We start from the raw sequence: 25,486 nt of genomic DNA, 5'->3' as shown, positions 1-25,486 counted from the left end.
TGTGCTCATATGATATTGTTATAATTCATCACTTGTCAAATCTCTACTCTCTCTCAGTATCCTTGGTGTTATCGCTTCTGTCCCCATCTCTGTTCCAAACTTGTGTCCTTTAAACAGCGAAACGCCAAGTCAGCAAACAATTTCAAAATAGCCTTCATGACGAAAATAGTAGAAAACTCAGAATGACTGCTTCAGAAATATGAAGTGTTGATATTTAGGGTCTCTCTATCTCACTGTCAAATTGCCAGAGACTTGATTTGTTAGACACAGGTATTATAAATCAATCCTTCAGCTAGGGAGCGTTCATGAGGGTAGAAATTGATTCATTCAAAGCATAATGTGAAAACACTGGTACATTCCCACATATGCAACATGTCAACGTGGTATTTTATTTTGAAATATCACCTTGGACGTCACCTTTATTTTTCAGGACACCTTGACAGTCTTCGTGCTCTAGGCAGAGAGCTGAACACTGTCCAACCATGAATATTTTTACTGCACCTTTCAGGGAGTCCAGATACTGTGACTGTAGCAGCTGTGAGTTTTATATCTTCTGCTGCTGAACAGATCAAACAACAAACCAACAGACAGGATAAAGTTTAAGTTTAATCTGCCAATTCCATTTAATTAAAAAAAGAATCTATTTATATTAATAACACTTCAGTGTACAAATATAAATTACAGTTTGTGTGTGTGACAGATTTATCTGCCAGAAATGTTTATAAATGTGCTTCATTTAAAATATTTAATGACTTAAAAAACACAGGACATACAGCAGTAACAGGAGGCTGGAAAACAACTGTGCAAATCAGATTAAAAGAAGAACAACAAGGCTGTACACATAAAATACTGTATATACAACACACAGAGTAACCATGGTGATGTGTTTATCATATACTTTAAAAATGTATTAAAAGCAAACAACAGAAAAAAGACAAAAAACAATTTTACAATATCATCACAATCAGAAATAAATCTAAAATACTTGAGACTGAACATCTTTATCTCCAAAGCTGAGATCAAAACAAAAGGTGTGATGTGAAAGTGTGGATAAGATTCATTAAATACATAATTTCTTTAGTTTTTTAAATACATTTGCGGGGGATAATACTGAGGGTGAAGTACTTTATGTGGCAGTGAGAACAGGTGTAATGCTGCTATCAGGTATATTCACGGCGAGTTCTGGTCCAGGGCCTGATGAGCCAGCCTCAGGTTTTCTCTCAGCTCGTCCATCTCTCTCTCCGCTCGCGCTCTCACGATGCTCAGCTCCGTGTACATGTCCTTGTACTTCTTTGTCGCGTTCCTCTTGTCCTGAAACACACAGATCTGGGCCTTTAGTTTTATGTTTTGTCATGTATCCAACTGCTGCAACTTATTTCACCTCACAAGGCTTTTAAAAAGTCAAAGAGCTGCAGAGAGGTCTGTTCATGTGGTGGATAATTATAATAAAAACCACACGCCAGCTAGTTTTAGAGTGTTTTAATTTGAACATTTGACTGGATATGTTACATCACTCTTTCTGTTTTCTATCAGGCTGCAAACAAACAGCAACAATAAATCTGACATTGGTTTCCTTTACAATTAGTGTCTCAGTGTCTTGTACTTGTTAGTGTGAAACTGTTGTTATGATTCACTCCAGCTGCTATGTGTGTGTGTGTTTGTGTGTAAGATCCTCACCCTTTGTGCCGACTGCAGCTCCTCCTTCAGAGACGTGATTTCCTGCTTCAGACACTGAACCTCAGACTCCTTCACACGCAGAGTGATCTGAAAACAACACAAAAAACAAAACTTCAAATCGTCAGCATCAAACATGTGGAGACATCTTCATATCAAATGGAGCCTTGGAGGGTTTTTTTCAGGTTTTTACAGGGACAACAGTTACAGTGTTTGTGTCATGGTGACATCTAGTGGTCCAGTCGACATCTGGTGGAGTACAGGGGAAGTAGTCTAGTAGGAAGGGGGAGGTGTGGTCATTTAAATCCCAGAACTGTGTCCTGTGGTTTAGTCTCAACTTGCTGCATGTGGCCTTTAGAAACCATCGAAACGATTCATACAACTCGGATTATTGTATTGTTTTCTAACATGAAGAATCTTTTACCATAGATAGATGTCTTTATTGTCATTTGGACATTACATCTCTTTTAGGGTGACTACTTACTGTAACATCAGTCCAGGGACAGCAGATACATTTGTTAAAATGTTTTATTAATGTGCATTGTCGCTGATTATTAAACTTTTAAATAAAATAATTAAATAAATCTATCTATCTAAAACAAATAGAAATATCTATCTAACCGTCTATCTAATAACCAGGTTAGAAAAAAACAGTAGGAAAATACATAAATATAACATAAATACAGTACACAGGTAGATGTGTGTAATAGCTAAAATAAATAAGAAAATAAAAAAATGTTGTTGTATATTGCACTGCATGGGAGGAGACAATGTTGGACAGTCTGGCTGGGATCTGTGAGTGTGATGTGTGTGTTTATTTTTGTGTGTTCAGCAGTCTGGTGGCAGTTATCTGTGTTATTTCAGAGGGGTTAGTGTTAAATAAGGTGTCACTTTCTCTTCAGTTAATTTTTAATGACAGAAACGGGACAATCTGACAAATGTATAATTGATGAAACGCTCCGACAGTACATGTCCTCTCCAGTGGCATCAGTAACCATCACCTTCCTCTCACTCAGACTCACCTCCATCTCGTAGACGTCCATCCCCTGACTGAGCGGCAGCTCGTCCTGTTTGGCCAGTGAACACAGTCGGGTGATCTCTGCTGCCAGGTGACCACTCAGCTCCTGAATAATAAAAATGTAAAAAACACAAATGGAAACTGAATGAGCTGAAAAGTACTGTACACATGGAGTTCACAGATTTTTTTTACTGGATTTGTCACAAAATCTTGACAGTAATTTGAAAAAACACTATACTGGGGGCGGGACTAGATAAGCTTTTGCTTCTCCCGCTTTCCCTTTCGGCCATGTGTATTGTATTATTTGAACGAAGATGATGAAGTGTGATGATGATGATTTAAATTGACATGCCCGAAATAAACAAATTGATTGATTGATTGATTGACTAATATGAAAATTCAACATTGAAAAGGCTTTGTGATTTTCTACAGAGGCATTTTGGGGCCAAACATTAATCAACCCAGTTGTTTTGTACCCTGGGCATAGTGAGTTCAACAGTCTGTCATGATGTATCACCTGGTTCCTGGTCCTCAGGTCCTGGTTTTCCTGCTGGCACTGACACAGGGCCTTCCTCTCTGCATCCAGAGCCTGGACCAGGTGTCCGTTCTCCAGACACTTGAGGGAGAACTGCTGGGACAGGACCTCGAGCTCCCGCTGGTAGGAGGCCAGCTCCTCACTACACATAAGACATAAGACATGAGACTGTTTATTAATCCCACACATGGGAAATTTGATTTGTTACAGTAGCATTTGTAACATACAAGGTAAAAAAAAGCAGAAGAATATGCAAATATAGAGATATTAAAAGGATGCAAGACAAACATAGAGTTATGTACCAAAATGTTTCAGGAATATATACAGTTATTTACAAGAATAAAATAAAATTATATGCAGTGTTGGTAGTTGCGAGACACACACATTGAACAAAAACACTTCTGGGTCTGACCAGTAAAACTAAACCATCAAACACACAGCAGCTCAGCCATGAGTTGACACTGACTGTTGGGAATTCGTTACCTGTGTTGTCTGTGTATGTCCTCCAGGACTGTGTTTCCGTTGTTGTTTTCCGAGCGACACCTCCTCTGCACCTCCCTCTCCAGCTCCAGGCGGTGGGCGTTCTTGATGGCTTCGATTGCTGAGGAACAAGGAACACGAGGTGATTCAGGCCCTCGAGATTAATGAGGGGAAATTTACCGAAAATCAGCATCAGCTTGAAAATTACAGAGACACAAGGAGAGGCAGGCCCCTTGAGATGAATTAAGATGAGATAACGATGAGGAATTCAACTGAAAGAAATCGTCAACTTTAGCTCAAGGACATTTTTATTTTTATCACTGAAACTTTTCACTTTAAATACATTGTTGTAACCTTTTCACTACATGTTTTTATCATGACCTTTTATTTATTACATATTTTCTATTTGGCCTTATGTCCTTTGTGTACAGGTGCATCTCAATAAATTAGAATATCATGGAAAAGTTTATTTATGTCAGTAATTCAATTCAAAAAGCAAAACTAATACATTATATAGATCCATTACACACAGAATGAAACATTTAATGGCTTCATTTATTGAATTTCTTTTAATTATAATGATAGTGGCTTCACATTTAATGAAGACCTAAAATTCAATATCTCAAAAAATTTGAATATTACAAAAGACCAATTAAAAGAAAGCATTTGTAATATGGAAATGTTGGCCTTCTGTTCAAAGGAGCTCCAGCAACACTTGTAATGGAAAAACAACTTTAATGTTGGCCTTCTGAAAAGTATGTCCATTTATATGCAGTCAATACTTGGTCGGGGCTTTTACCTGTTGCCGTGGCTGCGCTCTCCTCCTCCAGCAGCTGGTCTCTCTCCACCAGGAGGCGCTCCACCTCCTGCTGGTGTCTGCGCTGCAGCTCCTCCACCACCTTCAGATGAGACTCCTCCATGGAGGTGAACCCACACTGACATGTGACCTGAGGGGGAAGGTGACATACCAAACTTATAACCTCTTTTAAGTTTCAAATAGAGGCAGCGTCGATGGTAAAATAAAGGCTTTAAAACAATCGCTCATCAGCAGCACCAACCTTCAGCTTCTCCATCTCCTTCTTATGCTGCATTTGAACTACACTCATTTTCCCGTCAAACTCTTCCTTCACCTCCTCCATGGTGACGGAGAGCAGCTCCTCCAGCTCCTCCACTCGTCCTCTCAGCACTAAAACTTGCTCTGTCTCCACGTTTGGATCTGTTTCCTGGTGAGATTGTTCACTTCCCTCTGTGTTTTCATCCAACACTTCCAAAAGCACGGCATCTGTGCAGCCGATCGACTCCTCTGCCGGTTTTTCCGGTTTCTGTTCAACATTTTCTTCCCCTGTTTCATCTACAATACTTTCCTTTGTCACCTGTAGCTCTGTTTCTGCCTCCTGTGGGAGAATCTCATCTGTCTGACAACACACGTCCACCTTGTCCCTCCACAATGAAGCGTGTTGCTCCTCTAGGTTCGACAGTCTCGTGTTTACCTCATTGTTTTCTTCAATCAGTTTGACACAATTGCTGCAGTTGAGAGAAGAAGCGAGCAGCGTCTGTTTGGTTTCTTCAAGCTCCCGCTCACATTTGGCCTGAAGCTGTTTGAGGTGGCAGCAGTACAGAGCTTCAGTGGCTGCAGAGTGAATGAAACCAAACCAGGGATGCTCTGAAATGAGAGATCTATTAAGTCTGTCTGTGATCAGCTGGAGCTTTTCGGAGGTGGCAGAGGTGCAGACGGAGGAGGCGACGTTGTGTAGCAGAGAGATTTTCATCCGTGTGATCGCTCTGAAGTGATCACCGCCACTCAGCTCGTCATTAAAATCAAACGTCTCGCCTCCGTTGATCTTTTCGCTTTCTCTTTCTGTCACACCTGCAGTTTCACTGATAATATCCAGATCTTTCAAACCTTCCCTTCCCTCGTCTGCGCGTGAATCCGTCTCTGGTAGTAGACTTTGGCCTAAAAGCATCACTTCTCTCTCTAAAATCATGTGCTCCGTCACCTCACTGAGAAGCTCCTCCAAAGATTTCTCCTCATCTGACTGTGAAGGGCTGGTTTTCAGTTTGTCGAGTAGCAAACCCCAGAACTTCTCCTCCCACTTCAGCTGGCTCACCACAGCACACGTCTTCTCCTCAACCTCACTTTCTTTTCCTAAATCCAACTTGTCAATTGCCTCCAATAGTTTCCCCAAAGCTTCAAACCTTACGACCATCCCCTCCATCACTTGCTGGATCCTCTCTTCTCCAGAAACACATCTCTTTTCTTCCTTCGTCCTCTCTTTCTCTAAATCCTGACTCAGCCTCTCGATGTCAGCCTCGACCTCCGCTGCTCTCTGTAGGTGAAGCTTCTCGGCCTCCTTCAGCTCTGTGTTCTGCACCTGCAGCTCCTTACAGGTCATTTCCGACTGGTCGAGCTGCCTCTCCAGCTCCGCCAGCTTCGCTTCGGTGGCCTCGAAACGTTGCAGCAGATATTCCTCTGCGTTCTTCTCTTCTTCCGTTTCCTCCTTCTCCGCCGGGACGTTCAGCTGCAGCAGCGCCTCCGCCTCCCTCAGACTTCCCTCCAGAGATGCGACCAGCGCCTGGGCCTCCAGCAGCTCCCGGTTCCTCGCGTTCAGCTCCCTCTCCAGATCTTCCGCCCTCATCTTCTCCTGCTGCTCCACCTCTGGAAGGTGATGGGGCTCGGTGTACCTGCTGCTGAGCTCCGCTTTGAGCCTCTCGATCTCGCGGTCCGCCTCCGTCAGCTGGTTCAGCATCTCCTGGTTGCGCTGGTTGAGGGCCTCGTTCTGGTGGGTGAGCAGCTCCACCTCCTGGGAGAGCTTCCTCACCATCGCCTGGTCTGGAGGAATGTGCTGCTCTATCAGACAGCTGAGGGGGCTTTCGTCTCCGTCTGCAGGCTTCTCTAAAATCAACAGATCTGAGCCATATTCAGTGTCATGTATCTGTGTTTCTGAGGTGGGAAACAGCTGACTGTCTCCTGCGTCCAGCTGCTCCTGCTGGTCGGTTGTTGCATCATCAGAGTCTAGTCCATCGCTGTCAGACAGAAGGTGTTCGCTGTCTGATGCAGGTGAGAGCAAAGGTGTGTAATCTCCCAGCTCCTGGAGGTTGCCCTCTGTGTCATGCAGCCAGATGCTCGGCATCTGAGCTGCTGATGAAGGTGGTTCGAGGCCGAGCTGCTCCTGGATGTCCTGTCTGATGATGCTGTGCTGCTGTAAGAGCTCTCTGGTCTCTTCATATACGTCCTTTGGGCTCCGTATTTCACTGTTTGACTGGTTTTCATTTGTGTCCGATGGGTAAAAGTCAGATTCAGAGCCTGGTGGAGGATCCAGCTTCAGAAAACAGAGGAAACGGAGAAAAGAAGGAAGGAATTAGCTACACACAGCAATAAGTTATCATCAAGCAGACTCCATAGGACAATAATGTGTTTAGCTTTACCGATGTGACCTGCTGCTGCTGCTCTTTATGATGGTGATAAGGAGGATGAGGATGATAATATCCATCTGGACTCAGTTGAGATTCCACCTCCAGCCTGCGTCGCTCTGACTCTGCCAGCTCCGTCCTCAGATCGTCAACCTTCAGCAACACAAAGAAAACCAGTTAGTGGCCTTACGTTAATAAACTCTCAAGTTGTTATACTGGGACAGAAAGCTTACAAAGCTTTACAGACTGGGGGCATGGAATTTGAAAAACTGTGACTTCAAGATGCATCGTGGGAATTGTAGGATCCAGGACTTGGAAATGGACTCTTAATTTGAGACACTAAAAAAACCCTTTTCTTCATCAACAGCCCTGACAGTAGAGATACTACCACATCACATCTTCCATACTAGGGACTAGACTCTGACGACTCTGAAAAGGTCTATATACTTAATAATAATAACTTTTATTTATATAGCGCCTTTCATACAAAAAATGCATCTCAAGGCACTTGAACGAAACACCATCAAACAATTAAAAACAATATTAATCAAAAACGACCAAAGGCAGTAAGACAAGTGATAAACAAATAGCAATCATACAAATAAAGGTTAGCCAGAGTTAGGTTTAATTGTGTTTAAAAACATTAAGAAAAGTTGCCATTCTCAGATCCCTAACCATATACTTTATTAAAAAGGAAGGTTTTAAGTTTATTCTTGAAAATAATAAAATGTGTCTGCTCTGGATTTGGATTGGAAGTTGACATACATTAGTGTGAGCACGTACCTTCTCCCTGTAGCTGTCCAGCAGCCTCTCCATCACCACAGTGTCTTTGGCCTCAGTGAACAGTGGGACTGTCCGATCCAGTCTGAAGACAGTCTTCTCCACCTGCTTCCAGCAGTCCTCTATCTCCTCTTCCATTTTCTGCTGTGATTTGGGACTCAGCGCTCGGACGTCCTCTCTCCTGTCTCCAGTCTCCTCCCAGCTCAGAGAGAAGCCCAGCATGCTCTCATACCTCTTCCTCCTCTCCTCCCGTCTCTTCCTCCTCTCCAGGTCGCCCAGCTCCAGGGAGCATGGGGATTTAGTCCTCTGAGAGTCTGTCTCCAGCGCCGGCTTGTTCTGCGGTCTGAACTCAGCCCAGTCATAGGTTCGGTACCGTCCTTCCCGCCGTCTCTCCATCACACTCCTGGGTTTTGAATGAGGGTCTCTCTCTGTGGGGATGTCGCTGGTGAGAGAGTCCTGAGTCACATCCGGTTTGGGGAAGGCCTCAGGCGGGCTGCAGGGGACATGGTGGCCTGGTAAACTGTACACAACATGTACATATGTTTAGATGGAGGATATAGCCTGCTAAATTAACGGTTTATAAAACATTTTTAAAGGAAACTCTTTTTGAAGTACTTTACCTGGCCACATCTGGAGCATAAGATGGATGAACATTTTTCATCAGAGACTGGATCCAGTTCTTGCGTATCCCTGCAGTCATGGCTGACAGCGTGTAGACGGCCTTCGGCGTCTGCGATACATCCAAAGTTAATTAACAAGTGATACAATTGTGTCTCTTTGGTGAAGGAACTGATGATGTGAAGACTTACGTGGATCTGAAAGCCGTAGTTCCTCTGCACCTGGTACTCAGACACGTTATAACACTTTGTCAGGTCGATTTCTCCCTCAAGATCTGAAGCCTGAGAGGAGGAAGCAGAAATGATCTCTGAACTGAATGAACTGCAAACACTACATTTTTTTCCACTATAAAACAGAAAATATCAAAGTACCTCCTCCGTCACCGAGTCCTTGTAATACCTCAGACTGTCAGTCGACAGCACAAACCAGTATTTCTTCCACTAGAGGGAAGCAGAAGACAAATGAAAGGTATAAAGGGCGAGAGGTCATTAACATCATTTAGCTCAGAGCTGTGGGGCTGTAAAAATAGTTTACCTGGTCATTTTCATCTAGCTTCACCAGCCAGCCTTTCTTGAAGTTCAGTAAATCTGGCTGTAAAAGAGATTAAATATGAACATTTTTGTTCTTATTACAAAAGCAGTAGAAATGTGAACACCGAAAGAAGTTCAGCCACACTTTATTTCGACGACCTAAGTGTGTTGAGTATAAATAAGCTTTACTCGAATTCTTAGATATATTAAACCCCAGATTTCTGTTTGAGGGAATCAGAGACCTGTGGTCCTCTTTAAAAACACATCACATAGTTATGTTACCAGTCTGAGGCCTGTGTGTGTTACTTGGCATTTTCTTTCACAGATTTTTCTCTCTACATTTGGATGGAAACAGTAACATTTGGATGGATAAAGTAAAACCAACCCCCGTGAACTAAATCTGTACCTTGCATAATTACTCTGTATTTTCTCAACAGTGCACCAGAACAATGCATCATAAGATTAACCCAATTATGATGTAATCAGGATATATCTGATCAAAGAATAGGTCAAGGTCACATGGGCTGCAAGGAGCTGTTCGGCCTCTAGGGGGGGCTGTCTGGGGCCGCCACACTTTAGGTCAAAGGACTAATCTCACTGCCAGCTCAAACCAAATGCACAATGACGCCCGATTTTCGAACACAGTGATCGTTATTGTGTTTTCTCATTCGTTGACTCACCGTTATGACGGTGTCCGACGTCCTGCGGTCCAGGGACTTGGCTCGTCTCTGAGGTGGGGGCGCGGCGAGCTGGGCTGTGTCTGTACATGACTGCGGTTTCTGTGGGAGGGTAGAAGGTCAAAAAGCAAAACAAATGTGAAAACACTGAAATTATGGGAAATCCTTTCATCATCACCAGTATTCATGTTTTTTTTTTTATTATCAGATGCTGGTTTTCACTGAAGCGGAGACGTGACGTGTTTTCTCAATCGGGATGGTGGCAGCTTTTGCAGCCTGCATTCCTTCAACCGGAGTAACCGATAGTCTGGGTCCTTGGCAGGGACGTCAGCTGTAAGGATTAGGCCCGCTGTAGAGCACCGCGGGGAGCCCAGCAGGCTTTTCTCCACTGCCTGTTAAACTCTTACTCACATCACCAGTGAACTGCACATGGATGACTGGATTTGGACGTGGAATGCATGAAAAAGGTTTTTCGGGAGGCAAACATAATCCCTGATACTCCAAAGCTCTTTTTTGTCTTACGTTTCAAAATGATGCTACACAAGTCCAAAGAGCAGAGCAGAGCAGTGAGATTCCTGCATGCTTCTTATGATCAGGTTTCATGCTGGCTAATAGAGACGCCTTAACAGCACGTATCAGGGGTCTCTTTCAAGTCTGGATTACACAGCATTAAATGGAACAAGGTTTTTTGTTTACTTGAGCCTCCGCTATTCAAAAGATTCATTCTTCCGTCTTATATAACCACTTTAATGGGAAAAAATGACCACTTTAACGGTTACAGAACATTCTTTGTGTTTTCCTCTTTTCTGGCATTTACATTGAAAACTATCCAAGGACACAACACACGCAGGAACACAGTGCTCCGGCTGCAGCGTGGACTGATCTTTTTTTTTTTTTTTTTTCCTCCCAAACAATCACCGACGGACAGAGACCGTCCTCTGTTCGGTGAGGAAGACTCCCAAAGCTGGAGGGAGGGGAGAGTGGGAGGGAGGGGAGCCTGTCTTGGGCATCTCAGCTCTTGAGGCCTGAATGAGCTCCGGCTTCTCTCTGCTACCAAAACAAACGCACCCAAAGATATACGTAAATCATCACATGGGATAAAAAAATAAATAAAAAAATAAAAAGTGCTGCTTGGTGTATTTAAAAAAGGCAAATCCTCTGGAATGAGCCTGTGTGTTTAATCAAAGATTAACAGCGCTGATGCCACACTGATGACCATCTGTGTTACTTGCGCCACTGTGACACTGGGTTTTCCATGTCGGCCTCAGCTGCTGTTGTTTCTGTCTCATGAGTGTGGTTCAGAAAACTTTATTCTGAAAACTGTGACTGAGCCTCACACAAACTAAATTAGGGTTAATCTGCTTCATTAACACAGCCGATGTGAACACACTAAATCAAGCCTCTAACGCCGCAAACACAGACCGATTTAAAAGGTGGACTCAGTCTTCAGTGTGCTGCAGGGCCACTCTAAAAATACACGACAAAAATGAATTGTCTATTCATCCTTAAATACTCGGATAGGCCTATCTCTACAAGCAACAAACAGGACACTGGCAAAGTAATTCTACAGCAAGATCAGTTGCAGAGCTTCAGAGGTGCTTTGGACATATATTGAAATTAAAATAAACACATACAAAAACACGGTTTTCGCTGGAGAATGAATTAATGCTCTAGATTTAGCCTCATGCCATTGGCTTGTTTTTGGCCACTTGGGGTCAGCAGATTTGACACGTCGTTTGAAAGCATTAAATCAGCTATATTTAAGTTTCTCTGGTGTCTTAGGGTTAGTGGGCGGTTGTTGCTCAACAGGAGCTTCGGCCATTGTTGTGTTACCAAGATAAGAAGTTTTAACTATTTTAACTTATGTACTCTGAGCAACCAAACGCTATTTGTTCAGGACAGAATGGAGGCTACAGTGAGCTGCTACAGTATTAGAAGTGACGAAACTCATCACAGTTGGACTTAGTATCACCCCTAAAGAGAGCTGTGTGGATTTTTTCTATTGTTTATTTGTTGAACTAATTTGTTAAAGCTGAAGTAAGCCCTTGGCTGCACACACAGCCCTTCATGCCGTTCTCTCTCCTCATTGGATAAAGGTTGTAGGATACAAGGAAGTATACAAGACGTTTTCTCCTCGGCTTACAGCAGAGCAGAGTGACTGACAGACCCGTGATTCAGACCAAACACTCTATGTAAGTGATTGCTGTCGGAAGATATAACTATTTAAGACTTATATTAACACAAATATTCCGCTTACTTCTGCTTTAAGTTAACAACATTTGCTAAGTAAACAGTTATGGATGCTAAAACTGTTTATGTAGCAATAACAAACCGAAAGTAGCTCCTTTAAGTTGAAATGTTGACCTGATGATGTTGATGAAGTTCAGTGTTCTTTCTCTTTTAGCTCTGATTTTGGTCTCTACCAACTCTAAAAGGATAGGTGTGCCTCTTTACCTGCAAAATGCTAAATTTAAAACAGTTTCAGGAAGGTTTGTTGTGAATAGAATAATGAACAATAATTAGTTTGTATCATAACTCTTGTTTATCTGCTGATATCAAAATTTTCTAACTTTCAAATTACCATCAGCATGTTTCAGGCTGCAGCTACTTACTAATACTGTATGTTTAATATCTAGTAAAACCAGGAAAAGCTCCAAGATAAAGGTGTATTTTAAGAAGATTTAAAAGAGGTCACTGGCTCAGCTGACCTGATTTCCTCAGGCAGCTCGTTCCACAGCTCCAGGGCTCTAACGGAAAACACTGTCACCTGCACTTTTCAGCTGCACTTCAGGAACAGATAAAATACCTAAGACCCTCTGCCCACTCATCTCAGGCTACGCACCGGTTTCTATGCAACAGACAGACCAGACAGCAAGATGAGAGAAGCCTTCAGCGTTTCTTTTGGATGTTGAGGAAGCAGTTCCCTTTAATATGGCTTCAGTGTCTTTCAGAGATGAAGCATATCTTATTATGAAAATCTTTCTGGTCAAGTTTTGACAATAAACTGTACTGTACTTTCACAGCCACATTTACAAAACACGCATCAAGACCAGGCTAGTCTGGGGTAATGGTTGCCATGGTAAGTCACGTGAGGTTTATTGAAAAAAAAGAGAAAAAGAAAAAGAAAACCTGACTTGCAGGTCTAAGCTTGGATTAACTTGTAATCTACATTTATGTAACTCCCTGTTTATGTCTCATGTTTGTAGACAGACTCTTGTTGAGGTTTGTTCACCTCTTTAATCACCGGTGCCTGACAACACACGGTGTCATTCACAAACAGATGTGCCCTTGACTTGGACAGGAGCTACGATTGGAGGCGCTACTTTTCTGAGCCTCCCTGGAGTCGATCATGTTCGGTAAACACATGCTGTCATGATTAGGCAGACGTTCTCGTAAACAGTGCCGGAGACTCACAGCTCCCACCGTGACACTGTTTCTTTCTTCAGTCCATAGGAATCCCTGGAAAAAGTCTGTGGAGAGGAATGCCGTCTCCCGCATCACAAACACACAACAGCAGGCGGACTTGCACGCCTTCGGGGCTCAAAACCAGTTCTGTTCACAAACAAAATACAGCTCAGAGTGAATCACCGGTTCTCTTCCCACCTGCTGACACATGTTACCTACTCACACACACGCTGTGGGGAAACGCATGCCTCGACATGGCAGGATCGACTCGTCCACGCGTCTCTTGCCAAGCTCTCATCACACGCTTTTTAGCGCTCGACGCGAATTGAATGTTGACTGCGGAGAGACTGGAAAGACTTTGAATGAAACCTGATCATTCAAAAGTTTACGCACCAGCTGAGTGAGTGGAGCGAGAACAGTGTCAGTGGGGAATTTAAGAGGAGCCGACCCTCTTGAGCATTACATCAGGTCAGAGCGCCGTCGTTAAAGTGACGTCTTTTCTCTGTGTAACACCTGGTTGTGTGAGTCATGTTCAAACCAGTCCGGCCCCCGTCCCACGGCCCAGCCCAGCGGCATCAAACCCGGTTCAGTCACGACAAACCCACATCACCTATTCATGCTTATCACTATCACATGTCAGCAAAAGCAGCCACAGTCAGGAAATGGGTTTTTAATTGTTTAATGTTGCTGAAATCCTATTTTCTTAATCATGTCCCGGCTGTGAACTTCAAATAAAATCATTTAAAAAAAAAAATCTGATTCATATTTATGTGTCTGTGTGAAATATGGAAATGGGGGGAAAAAAAGCAGAAACGGCTGGAAGTCAAACTGAAGGCATGGACTTCCCTTAGGCAGCTACAACTGCACTGATCAATCAATAATGATGTACGTGCATGGTTTGAAAGATTTGGGAATGAAACAAGACGCCGCTTCAAATACAACATGCAGTACATGATGTATCTTTAACCACAGCAAGTACAGGGCTGCAAACATGGCACCAGTGTCTTCTGGGACTTCCAGAGGGTGTCCTGTCCTCCTCCCAGTTGGACGTGTCCAGAGTTAGTCATACTGGAGGCGTGTTTGGTATAATTACTGCATTGATCAAGCAACATGTTCCTGCATGCTGCATAATTTCTGTTGCCATAGTTAAAAAACATAATTTATATCACCTATCCAGTGTTGATGTATTATCAGCCGTGTTACAGTAATAGTTGGAGATCTGGGGAAATGTCCTGTTTGCTCGCCAGCTAAGAGATGATTTGTATCAGTTTCATTTCTGTACATGTAGAAACCACAGTCGGCAGCTGATTAGCTTGATGAAAATCTTAACATATCAGCTGAATTTGAATTATCATTAGGATATTATCTGTGGGTAGATTTGGAGCCGTTTCCCCATTTCCACGCCACACTAACCGGCTGCTAACTACAGCTGCATATTTACCTCATAGACATGAGAATCTTATTATGTAACTCTGGTTTCTGAAGATCTGATCAGTCATCATCGGTATCTTTAAACGCTTTTATTCTCTACATTTTATGGTAGTTGTTGCCTATCCTTGTTATATTTGCTAGTTTGTATCATTGTGCCTGTTTTACTGGTCCATTTTAGTTCAGTTCAGTTCACTGTAAAAATGTACAATACTGCTTGTCTGACTGTGAGGTGTTTTATGACCATGAGTCTATGGCGATTCTACACTTTAGATAAATTGAAACTGAAGATATCTGACCATCTGACAACCGGGTCTGATGAAGCAGCTTCAGTGTCACGAAACAGAGTAGACCAAAACTGTTTGGTTACCTCTCGCTTGCTGTTGCGAGCCTCACTCCTGCCCTTCCTCGAAACGGCTGCACCACCTCCTCCCGTCTCCCTCTTGGTGGCCTCCGATCCCAGAATCCTCTCTGCTGTGCTGTGATGACTGGAAAACATGAACAACAAATTAGAGAGAGAGAGAAAAAAAAAGAAGATTTGCCCACACTTTCTGTTTGTGTGGCTGCGCTGACACACAGGTGGGTTCTGACATCATTTCCAGCAGGATGACAGCTCTGTAATGACTGCACCTGTGCAGCAGAGATCTTTCCAGAGTGTCACAACTGCTGTTGTTGCTGCCGAGGGACTAAATGAGAGCTGACAACTGGGCTGATATAATGTATAAAGGAGAGATGAGATGATGACAAGCAGCCCCGCTTGGGATCAGTCTGTCTCATTCTGGACATGAGGAGGGTGACATGTTTTGTTGGGAAGCTGTTAGCGATGCATCCGGCCCCATAGTGTGTGACGCCGACAATACATTTAGTTTGATGTATTTAGTTAAAGACGGGCCTTGTTTTAAGCAGCACATGATTACTCTGGGAAAAGAAACAGGCCAAGACCAAAAGTATCAGATTTACTGTACTTGAAGGTATCACAGGTTTCCACATACAGCAGTACTTTCTGTTAATTCTTCTCGAGCAGGATGTTCCAGTTCCCTCCGAGACAGCTCCCGTGCCCTCGATCTGAGCTCTGAGCCGAGGTCTACTTTCTCTGACAGGCAGGCAGACAGTCAGCATTAAGGTCCTGAGAAACAAGGCTGCAGATATCTAATTACAGCAGCGTTTTGGAATTTCTGGCCTTATTTGGAAGGGGGGGGGATAAGTATTTTGTGTTTTTGTTTCCCAATAAGGCAATGAGTGAAGAACAGAGATGTATTCTCTTCACGTGACCAGTTTACATGTTGCTGGGGCACAAACTGGGAGGGTTTTCTTTAAGCTAAATATAAAAATGCGGCAGTCAGATCTCTAATGGAGGGGTAGAGCGTGAGCCTTTGATCTGGTGTTTAGCGGTGTGTGATGGCTGTTCGGCTTTATACTGGGGGGAAGCTGAGAGGCATTGGATGTCCTTTGTGCTAATTGCTTGCACATTTACCCCCCTTTCCTTTGCCAAGGCACTTTAAATGGTTAGCATTACCCACAGATTACATGCAAACATACATACAGAAAATAAACTCCAGATTGCAGCCAAACACAATCTACAGAGTTGTTACACGTACTTTTCCTCAAATTTGTCTTCTATTTTATGCCCTGTGCTTGCATTTGATCTTTTACTGTGTGTTACAATGTGTCCTTGAGATGACAATAAACTGTATTGCTATTGTTATTATTATTTTTTATCATTGTTATTATTGAAATTGGCTGGAAATTGCTAATCATCCGCTGCTTCGTTTCTAACCTTCTGCTCTGGTTCTTGTTGTTTGCTGTTGTTTGGATGTTGTTTGACTCAGCCAGCTGGTCGTTAATCCCTGGCTCGACGTTTCCATTGACCGAGTCCAAAGCCAGGCTCCCGAAACTGCCGGCGCCATCCAAGGTCTGAGAGCCCCTGGAGACCGGGCACAGGTAGGCACACGTGTTGCCTGGATATGGAGAGAGCAACACAAGAAAATGTTTCAGGGCCGGAGTTAGACATAACAAAGTTTGGTTTAAAGTCCATTAAAAAAGCTGTATTCAAGGCGTCAGTCATCCAGTCATTTCTTTCTAACAAAAGGAGAGGATATGATCTTTACCCTTCGAACACAGCTGAATCGGTCCATTCTTGTTGTAATCCCCTCATATCCTCAACCATAATACAGATGTTTTTGTGAGCAAAAATCTTTCTGAAGTAAGTGTTACACGGTTACATGCACATTTTTAACATGCCTTTATGCAATACCTTTCAGGTTTTTGTGATATGTTTTCAACGTGTTACCCTCGTCCTTGAATGGTTAATTGCTTTGACAGGTTGTCACCCTGAGTGGGTTGGATGGTTAACCACGCCTGTCATCACAGAGCCTGTGAACATTGTGTGTGCAGGCGTTCACATAACCTCCAGCCTCTCTTAACACCCAAGAACCAAAGAGCTGGATGAAATCATTATTCTTTTTAATCCCACAGGACTACGTCACGGTTCATATTCACATTTTACACCATGATAGATTATTCCGAGTTTAGGAAATTACCTAAGAATTCACTGAAGCGTCTCAATCAGCCCTTTTAACTGAAAAACCAAAAAACACTACGTGGTTTGGAACCGAGGCGTCGTTCGGGCCGATCATTCTGGGCTTCAGGCCCACATATTTTTTGGTCTTCAAAAACTGGGATTTGGGAACTTCACTTGGAGCATCAGAGTGAGGGGGAGTAATGAAACAAGTGTCGTGTTTCTGGCTTTTTTTTTTCTGGAAAGTCAAATTGGAGTTAAGTTGAGTAATGTAAAAGTTGCTATGGTAGCACTGACAGAACCGCAGTCCATTTTCTGTTCCATATGACAGCTAATTAATCATTTCGTTTGGGTTGCATTCACACACCAACACACAGAAAAAAAGACCGACTGCACCAAGAACCCACAGAACAGATGGATGAAATGGACTGAGAGAGAAAAGATGGTTTATCATAACAAATAAAGGAAAGAAAAGGGAAACACATGAATCTCATTTGTACATTACGTCAACTTTAGATTTTCTTTGTATTGAGGATTTTCTGTGTTATTGGTCAAAATGAGCTCTGTCATCAAAACCTTGAGTCCATGGTCTAATATCTAAGTGAAAACTGAAATGAAATGTTGATTGGTCGATTGAAAAAACTGTCTAACTACACCTATTTTCATAATCAATAAGTCATTTAAGATATTTTAGAATTAAAAGTAGTGGAAACTATCATTTCAAACTGAATATTTTGGGACTCTTGGGGTATTTGGACAAACCGTCCATCCATAAAATACATGTATCATGATTCATGTCTCAGATACAGCCTGATTTCCCAGGAGAACTGATCACAATGATCGTCCCTGTCTGAAAAAATACCTTAAAGAATCCAATGACTGTCCAGGAATTCAGGGAGAAGAGGAAAAGTCTGCTCCAGACAAGAGTCCTGACAGAGGATCATTCATTAGAGGGCCTCAGAGGGACCCTCTAATGAAGCAGCCTATAGGCACAGTCAGCAGGAGTTAATCCAGGCCTTTATTACAGCACCACTCCAGACCCTGCAATAAGACTGACGCCAGCTGGGGGACTGGTGTCCACTCTGTCCCAGCACAAAGCTCCAGTGAGGACGAATACCTGTCCCGAGGACCTGTTTAAGAGGTCTTTTATAGATCGTGTGTGGTGTTTATGATGCCTGAAGGTTAGAGACAACACTTTTCTCCGCACTTCATAGTGTGTGTGTGTGTATTTCTGTCAGTCTGTGACACTTCCTGTCAAAACAAAAAACTCGTCCAGCCTGTTCCCACAGACACAAACCGGGACTCAGTGACTGTTCCTGGCTAAGCAAGGGTTAAACAGACTGTTCAAAAGAAAAAAAAAAAGCTGTAAGTGTGTGAACATCTGCACGGCGTTAGGACAGAGCAATAGGACAGGAAGTGGCTGTGATTGGCTGATGGACACGAAAAAGCCAGGGTACATGTGTGTGTATGTGTGTTTTGCCTCTGCTGCACCTGCGGGGGTCTGCTGCTCCGAGCCCGGGGGATCTGAGTCTGTGACAGTCCAGATGGGGGCCACATCCGGTCCCCTGCCCTGCTGGTCTTCCTGCCACCGACCACAGCCGGACTCTGCCGGATCAGTTGCAGCCATCTTTGCTGGACTGGGCTCCTAAAGTTTTGATAGATAGAAAAAAACAAAACAAAAAGATAATTCAAGAGCTGCTGTGTGTTTTCTACTCGTTTTTTACTGACATCTCGAGTTACTCCATTAATTTAGTTCATGCAATATCAGAACTTAGTGAGCTTTGTTCAACCAATCGTCATAATCACCAGATATTCAATTGGGAGAGTTATAACATGGTTTTAAGTCATTTTTTAATCAAATGCTGCATAAATCTCTTGTTATAGCTTCTCTTTTGCAAAGATTTGCTTCATTTCTTGGTCAAAGTCAATTGTAAAGTGAATTTTTTTATTTATTTCTGGGACAGTTGACTGGGGAAAACACTCAATTTTTATAAATTAACTCAAACTTTATCTTACATTTGATGTTAAATCACTAAAACAGATTCCACTGAGATAAACTTTTCAACAAATATTCACAGTCTCCAGAGGATGAATCCTAATGACCCTGGTGATACCCTCACTTTTTCTCTGCTGCCACCCTGAGGATTCATGATTTTGTCTCCAACAGAACCAACCAAGGATGAAAGACGATGGGGGAACCAGAACTACAGGAAATGAAGTTGTTTGCCCTCTGGGGACCATGAATATCTAAATTATAATTTATGTCATTCACCCTGGGGGCTGTTAATCTGTTAATCTTGTTCTGAATCAAACTGTCCCAGCATCATTTGTCCCCACAGCTGTCGGCTGACGAACACAGTGTGTGTGTAGTGAATCGCTGATCGGACATTTGCTTTGCTACCTGCGTGGCGATGGGATCCACTTTGCGTTTTTTCTTCTGATTTTGCTTATTAGTCTGCAGATACACCGCCAGCTGTTCACTCCACCTGGTAAAGATGAATAGAAAAAGCAACAGTGAGAACCATTACAGCAAAATGCTCCCCGTAGTTTTTTTTTCTACAGTTTTATACCGACCCGTTAATGATCTCTTTGTTGTCGCCACGGATGAATATTTCCTGCTCCGATGTGATGATGCACAGAGCGTTCCTCTGGCTCGTCCTGGGCTCAGCGTCTGTGATGTCCGTGCACAGATTCATGTTCACCGTCCCCTGTGGCAACGTGCTGGGCTGGAGGAGAATCAGAGCATCTGAGTTACTTTCATAGGGTGTGGGGGTGGGGGGGAGTTTGTTGCTGAAATCGCGTTGGTTAGGACTGATTACCAGAACGCACACGAGTGACAGTTGCACAGAAAGTCGTTTGCGGTGTTGAGTGTGGAATGAAAGAGATGAGAGAATGAGATTTGAGGGGATCACAGAGAGAGGGGGGATGTGTGCATTAGAGAAAAGACTAAGCCCAAATCATCTGCTGCGGTTCTGTGCACAACATCTGGCTTAAAGATGCCGGCTTGATCCCGACATGCTGTATATGCAGATGTATACTGTATACAGGGCAGGGGGGCTTTATTGTACGCCGCTATCTTACTGTATGCATGTTTTTGTTGTGATTCATTGTTCTCGGAGTACTTCCTCACCAGCTCGTCCAGGGCGAAGCTCAGGCTGCCGTGTTCGTAGAGAATGAAGAAGCGTCGCTGCCATTTCTGTCAGACAGAAACAGAGAGAGGAATCAAAAACCGTGACGTTTCATGTTTCTTAAGGGGTTTAGTCAATCACAATGCAGAAGTGGGAAGTGTCTGTGTATTTCTTTTCACTTCCATTATGTCTTACCCGCGACCTCTGCATCGGGTTGTCAAAGTCGGTCCCCACAGGAGCCAAGCACAGCCAGCCTCCGTAGATGGGTTTCGCCTGGACATGGTGGGAAATAGATAGTATTCATCAGCTCAAGTTCATTGGAAAGTCAAGTGACATAATGTGCTCATATGATATATCGATAGTTCATCCTTATCGGTGCTGTACAATCCCTAATTTCTGCTTCTCAAATGTGAGGATTTTCTGCTTTTCTTTGTGTCATTTTAACAATTATGTTCACAAACAATGAATCTGTCAAATTAATCTATAAATTGCTTTAAAAGACGACAGAAAAAGGTCACACAAAAGGTCCATCACGGTTTCCCGCAGTCCGAGGTGACACGCTCTGACATCTTTTCTGCGAAACTGGGAGATCTTCAATTCTTAATGAGATAAAACTGTGTAAAGCAGATATTTCTCCGACTAGGAGAAGCTGTAATCTGATAATATATGATGGAAACAACAGCTAGCGATCTGAATAGTTGGACATTGTTCTTCTACCAACTGACCAGCAGCTCCTCTGTGTAAACAGCTGGTAAGACAAAACATTTACAGCTGGGTAAATGGTGAGTCATTTTTATTTTTTACACAAGTAAGAGATATAATCTATAAAGTGTCACCTTCACCTCATTTGTCGACTGACTTACAGGTTGATTTTTAATGTAAAATGTTCTGTTTTATAACGTTAAACTGAACTTGAGTTTAGTCAATAATGAAAACGACAAACAGCCAGTAAAAACCCAACTGATATAAACCATCCCTCTCATTACACGCTGTATCATATTACACACTAAAACTCAATTACACAAGCTTGTTATACAACAGTGAAATTTTGTTGCAGCGGTCAGCTGAGCTCCCACATTCAACACTTAACACTACATATAAAAACAGCTCTATTTTTAAGCACTAAATTGTGATTATGGAGGCCATTTTTCCAAATTTATGTCACTGCACATGAAAGCACCATGTGGCGTCGTGCTTTTCAGTCAATCCAGACTTAAAAGGCCAAACGAACACATTTTGCACAGAACAAATAATAATCAGAGTTAATATGGTGTGAGCCCGATTAGTGCTGCAACTAAACAATTATTTTCTCTATTCATCTATGAATCTGCTGATTATCTTTGTTTGTTTTATTCACTATTTCTCATGACGAAAAACTTCCTTCAGCCCAACATGACGTGACCGTGTTCAAATCCCTTGTTTTGTCCACCCAACAGTCTAAACACCAACTTTACTGCCAGACAGGAAAGCTGCTCATTCTCACATTTGAGAAGAAAAACAGTATTTACCAATAAAAAAGGGCTACTTCTTAAAAATCAAATGAGTTGCCTTTTGATTTTAGTTGATCAAATGATCAGATCAGTTCAGATGTACTGAGGTGCTGTCTTTCGGTTTTCTTTTATGAATATGCCTCCAAGATCCTGCGGCTCAAACTAACAAAATAAACATGACTTTATCCCGTTTGTCGTTCCCAAATGGAGCTGATTGTTTTGATCCTCTCTGCTTTTTTAGATTGGACTTAGCTTTGAAGCCGAGGGGGGAAAAAGAGATACACATTTCTCTATCATTTGTGTAAAACCTTGGACGGATGGAGGAAAAATTCAGACACAGTATGCAACATTTTACACCATGTGAAAAACAATGAAAATATGAACCACAAAACAGCTTTACTGTTTGAGCTCAGTCGACTGTGTCAGAGTAATGCCATGTGCGGTGTTTGCAGGTTGAGCAACACTGCTGAAATTACAGGGCACAGTGAAACCAGGCAAGGGGGGACAGAGACCAATAACATATTTGAACAATGTGAGGCATGTAGGAAGCCGTCATGATCATCTCCTGACATCACCTGGATATGACAGACCTGCACCAACAGTATACAGAGGAGGAAAACCAGTGCACACACACCAAATAGAGTACATGCAAAAACAAATGAATAAATGTAACATCTACTGTATAGCCTACCACTGATGTTTGGTAGAAATATTGACTGTTAATCATCTATCCTCTACGTATATATATGAAAAAAAAAACTCAAACATTTTCTTGTTCCAGCGTCTCAAATACTTTGTCTTGTTGCTGCTTGTCTTTGGTTCAAATGAATCTGTCGGTTCAATCAAAATGAGGATTTATAGACAGAGTGTGGGAGGAAGTTTAAGGAAGATCTGCTTCTGTTTGGGAAATTAGTCTTTGACATTTTAACATTTAAAAAGAGCTATTAATGGATTGATTGATTAATCATGTGAGAAATATTATGCTTATCATTCAAAACAATCAACATGTTGTTTTAAATCAAGACATAAATTAGGTCTAGATGTTCAGTAAAGAAAGCTATGTTCAGCCCCAGGAATGCTAACGTTACAGTAACAATTAATTGAGCTGATGGAAATGGATTAGCATCGTTTTTCAAATGTTTGTTATAGTTGCTTCTCAGATTATGGGAGTCTGAGGTTTTTCTTGGTCACAGTTTAGGCTACAGTAAAAACCAAATAGGCTATCGTCGGTTCTTGAACAGCTTGTTAAAGGATAAAAAAAGGCATTTAAAAACGTCAACTTGATCTGTCGTCTGCATGTTTGCAAACTTAAATTAAAGCTTGAACTTTGTGTCACATGTACGAGCTGTAAAAATGTTAGAAGAGGTAATCTTTCATGGCGTAACTAGCTGTTTAACATGCGTAACCGTTAGCAACAGCGACTTTAACTGAACTGACCCAAACTAGTGAGGCGTGACGTAAGTTAACGTTACCTGCTCGTTGTCATGGTCGTTCAACAGATGCAGCTCGCGGGACTTGAAGCAGTTCTGGCACTTACTTTTATTAAAGATATTGGCTTGAAATTTGTTACAGGGACTCGTGGTCTTCTCCCCGGACATGATTCACAACATGAAGCTCTTTCTCCGCGGCGAATAATCCCCACACTCACTCACTCACAGACAGACAGACAGACCGCTCCCCTCCGCATTGAATGAAGCGCTTCGTCCGTCCGCACGAACATCTGTCAAACACTGATCTGTTGTCTGCTGCTGTTGTCATGGTCATGTGTTCTGACCATAGGTTCTGACGTAGGACCGCGACACAGCATCCGGTTACAACCTACAAAATAAAACCAAAACCACACTATTTACTTTTTCTTTCTCTTTTCTTAAAGACACTAACAACAATAATAAGAACAAAAACATTTATATAAAATGAGTAAATAACAAAGAAAGAAAGTATTGTAAGAGCTGTTAACTGATGTTGCCCCCGCCATATTTTTTATTTTTTAAGTTTTATTTATTAAACAATGCAAAACAGGAAAACAGGGAGTGTGAAAACAGGCCAAAGTGTAAAAAAAAAAAAAAAGTGTTTTTTTTAATAGATTAAATAAACTAAAATTGATTGATTGAAATGTTTATTTCGAATATGAAAATAAAGTAATAAAAAAAGAAAATAAGACAAAAACATTTAAACATGAAAAAAATAGAATACATATTCGAAAAGGAGTGAGAAGAAGTAAAACTTATAAACTCCCACCCCCTCTCCTTATATATGTCTAGCTAAGATCCTTGTCTAAACATATCTTATGTTACAAAATCATGAATATAATTTATTTATAATTTACTTTACGTTTTAATTTAATTTACGTTTACTAATAATTTACTTATACACACTAATTATGCATACATACTAATTATACAAACATACATACATACATACATACACGTATCATAGGGGTACATAACTAAATAGTGTACACAAAATATTATTCACTTTTCAATAGCTTATTGCTCTTTTTGTAATGGCCATTTTACATTTGCATTCAATTGAGTTTTGATGAAACAATAAAAGAGATTATAACTAGAGTACTAATTTTGGTCTTAACACTATACATTGTCATCCTAACAATCATCAATAAACCAGATATGTTTTAAGAAATGAAAAATAAAAAAACAGACAAGCTTTAAATTTGAGTTTATACATGTATGTTACAGAGGGTATTTCTTTATGGACACAGCAAAGGTACAGGAATATTTTATCATTGTTAATACGACTTTGTCTGCTTTGGCACTTGTATTGATGCTCATGCAGGTTCATCTTCACATCTGAAAGCAGCACCATGTTAATGTATTTATCACAAATAGAAATAGCACTGCTTTTATTTGCAACAATTAGGCCTATGCTAAGTCCTTCACAATTGAATGATTACAATAAATTTAACACTTTTTGTGAATGTTATGAAGTGGTGCAGTTCTTCCCTCTGACCACTGGAGGGCTGCTTTTCTTAATTCTGTAAAAGATAACCCAAGACTACCACAACAAATGCCCATTAAATTCCCCTGGAATAAATTTGTCACTGATGCAATGTTTATGTCACTGGTATTAGAGAGAAAAAGAAGAATCCCACACAGACAGACTGATAGTGGTTGCAAGCATTTATTCAAGTCAATGGCAGTGGAAGGGATTGTACAAACTAAATATGATTAAAATTTCTGGCCATCCAAAATGTATAAAATACAACAGTTTATCATTGTTTGGTATGTTCCGCTGATTACATTAAAATACAATTAGTTAACATTTTCTGTATGTGCAAACCAAGTCATCATCCCAATTTCTCATATAGTTGTTTGGGTACTCTATTTGTGCCTGCACTTTATGATGCAGATAAATTATATTTCATAATAAATTAATGCTCTACTTTTAGTACATTTTCTTCAACAGATGCAAAATGGCACACAAAGAATAAAGCTTAAAAAACTCATTCATTATGCTATCTACAAAACGTAAAGGTGCATTTCTTAACATGTGCATATCTGCTTTATTTTTTTTCACATGAGACCATGTAGACAAGTTTTAATTTGATTTTGTTATTCTGACTTAAACAGTTAGTTGTAAGCTATTGCTGGTTTGGAGGAATACAAATGACTGTTTATTAATCCCTGCCCATCCTTAGTTTCTGTTGCTGTGTAGGTTAAGCTCCACCCTCAATTGTTATTGTTGCTATGCTGATTAAACTTTACTTTCTCACACAGCACATTTAAAAACAATGTCAAGGCAGAATTGCTATATGAATTCCATGTTAGTTATTTGAT

The 25,486-nt window shown here is 41.6% G+C and overlaps 2 protein-coding genes across 2 annotated transcripts in view; one reads left to right on the top strand and one right to left on the bottom strand.

Annotated features, from left to right (window-relative positions):
• rcvrna (recoverin a) overlaps positions 1-25,486 on the top strand; it is a 218,850-nt gene that overhangs the window by 153,472 nt on the left and 39,892 nt on the right. The gene's annotated exons all lie outside the window — the stretch shown is intronic.
• LOC146982625 (uncharacterized) lies at positions 608-23,456 on the bottom strand. The gene is made up of 22 exons (XM_085783680.1): positions 23,165-23,456; positions 20,398-20,475; positions 20,205-20,270; positions 19,649-19,800; positions 19,476-19,560; positions 18,566-18,719; positions 16,334-16,514; positions 14,927-15,044; positions 9,727-9,825; positions 9,051-9,107; positions 8,888-8,956; positions 8,708-8,797; positions 8,519-8,628; positions 7,902-8,418; positions 7,134-7,271; positions 4,766-7,027; positions 4,507-4,654; positions 3,711-3,828; positions 3,210-3,369; positions 2,697-2,798; positions 1,678-1,764; positions 608-1,311 (listed from the first exon to the last, which is right to left on the bottom strand). The coding sequence occupies exons 1-22, from the start codon at positions 23,288-23,290 to the stop codon at positions 1,171-1,173; spliced, it is 5,058 nt and encodes a 1,685-aa protein (XP_085639806.1). The 5' UTR covers positions 23,291-23,456; the 3' UTR covers positions 608-1,170.

The sequence above is a fragment of the Trachurus japonicus genome, chromosome 8, assembly GCF_045865225.1.
Source record: "Trachurus japonicus isolate A0001 chromosome 8, Traja_1.0".
NCBI classification, from domain to species: Eukaryota; Metazoa; Chordata; class Actinopteri; order Carangiformes; family Carangidae; genus Trachurus; species Trachurus japonicus.
The sequence above is the reverse complement of the archived record's forward strand: the minus strand, read 5'-3'. Positions and strand labels throughout refer to the sequence as shown.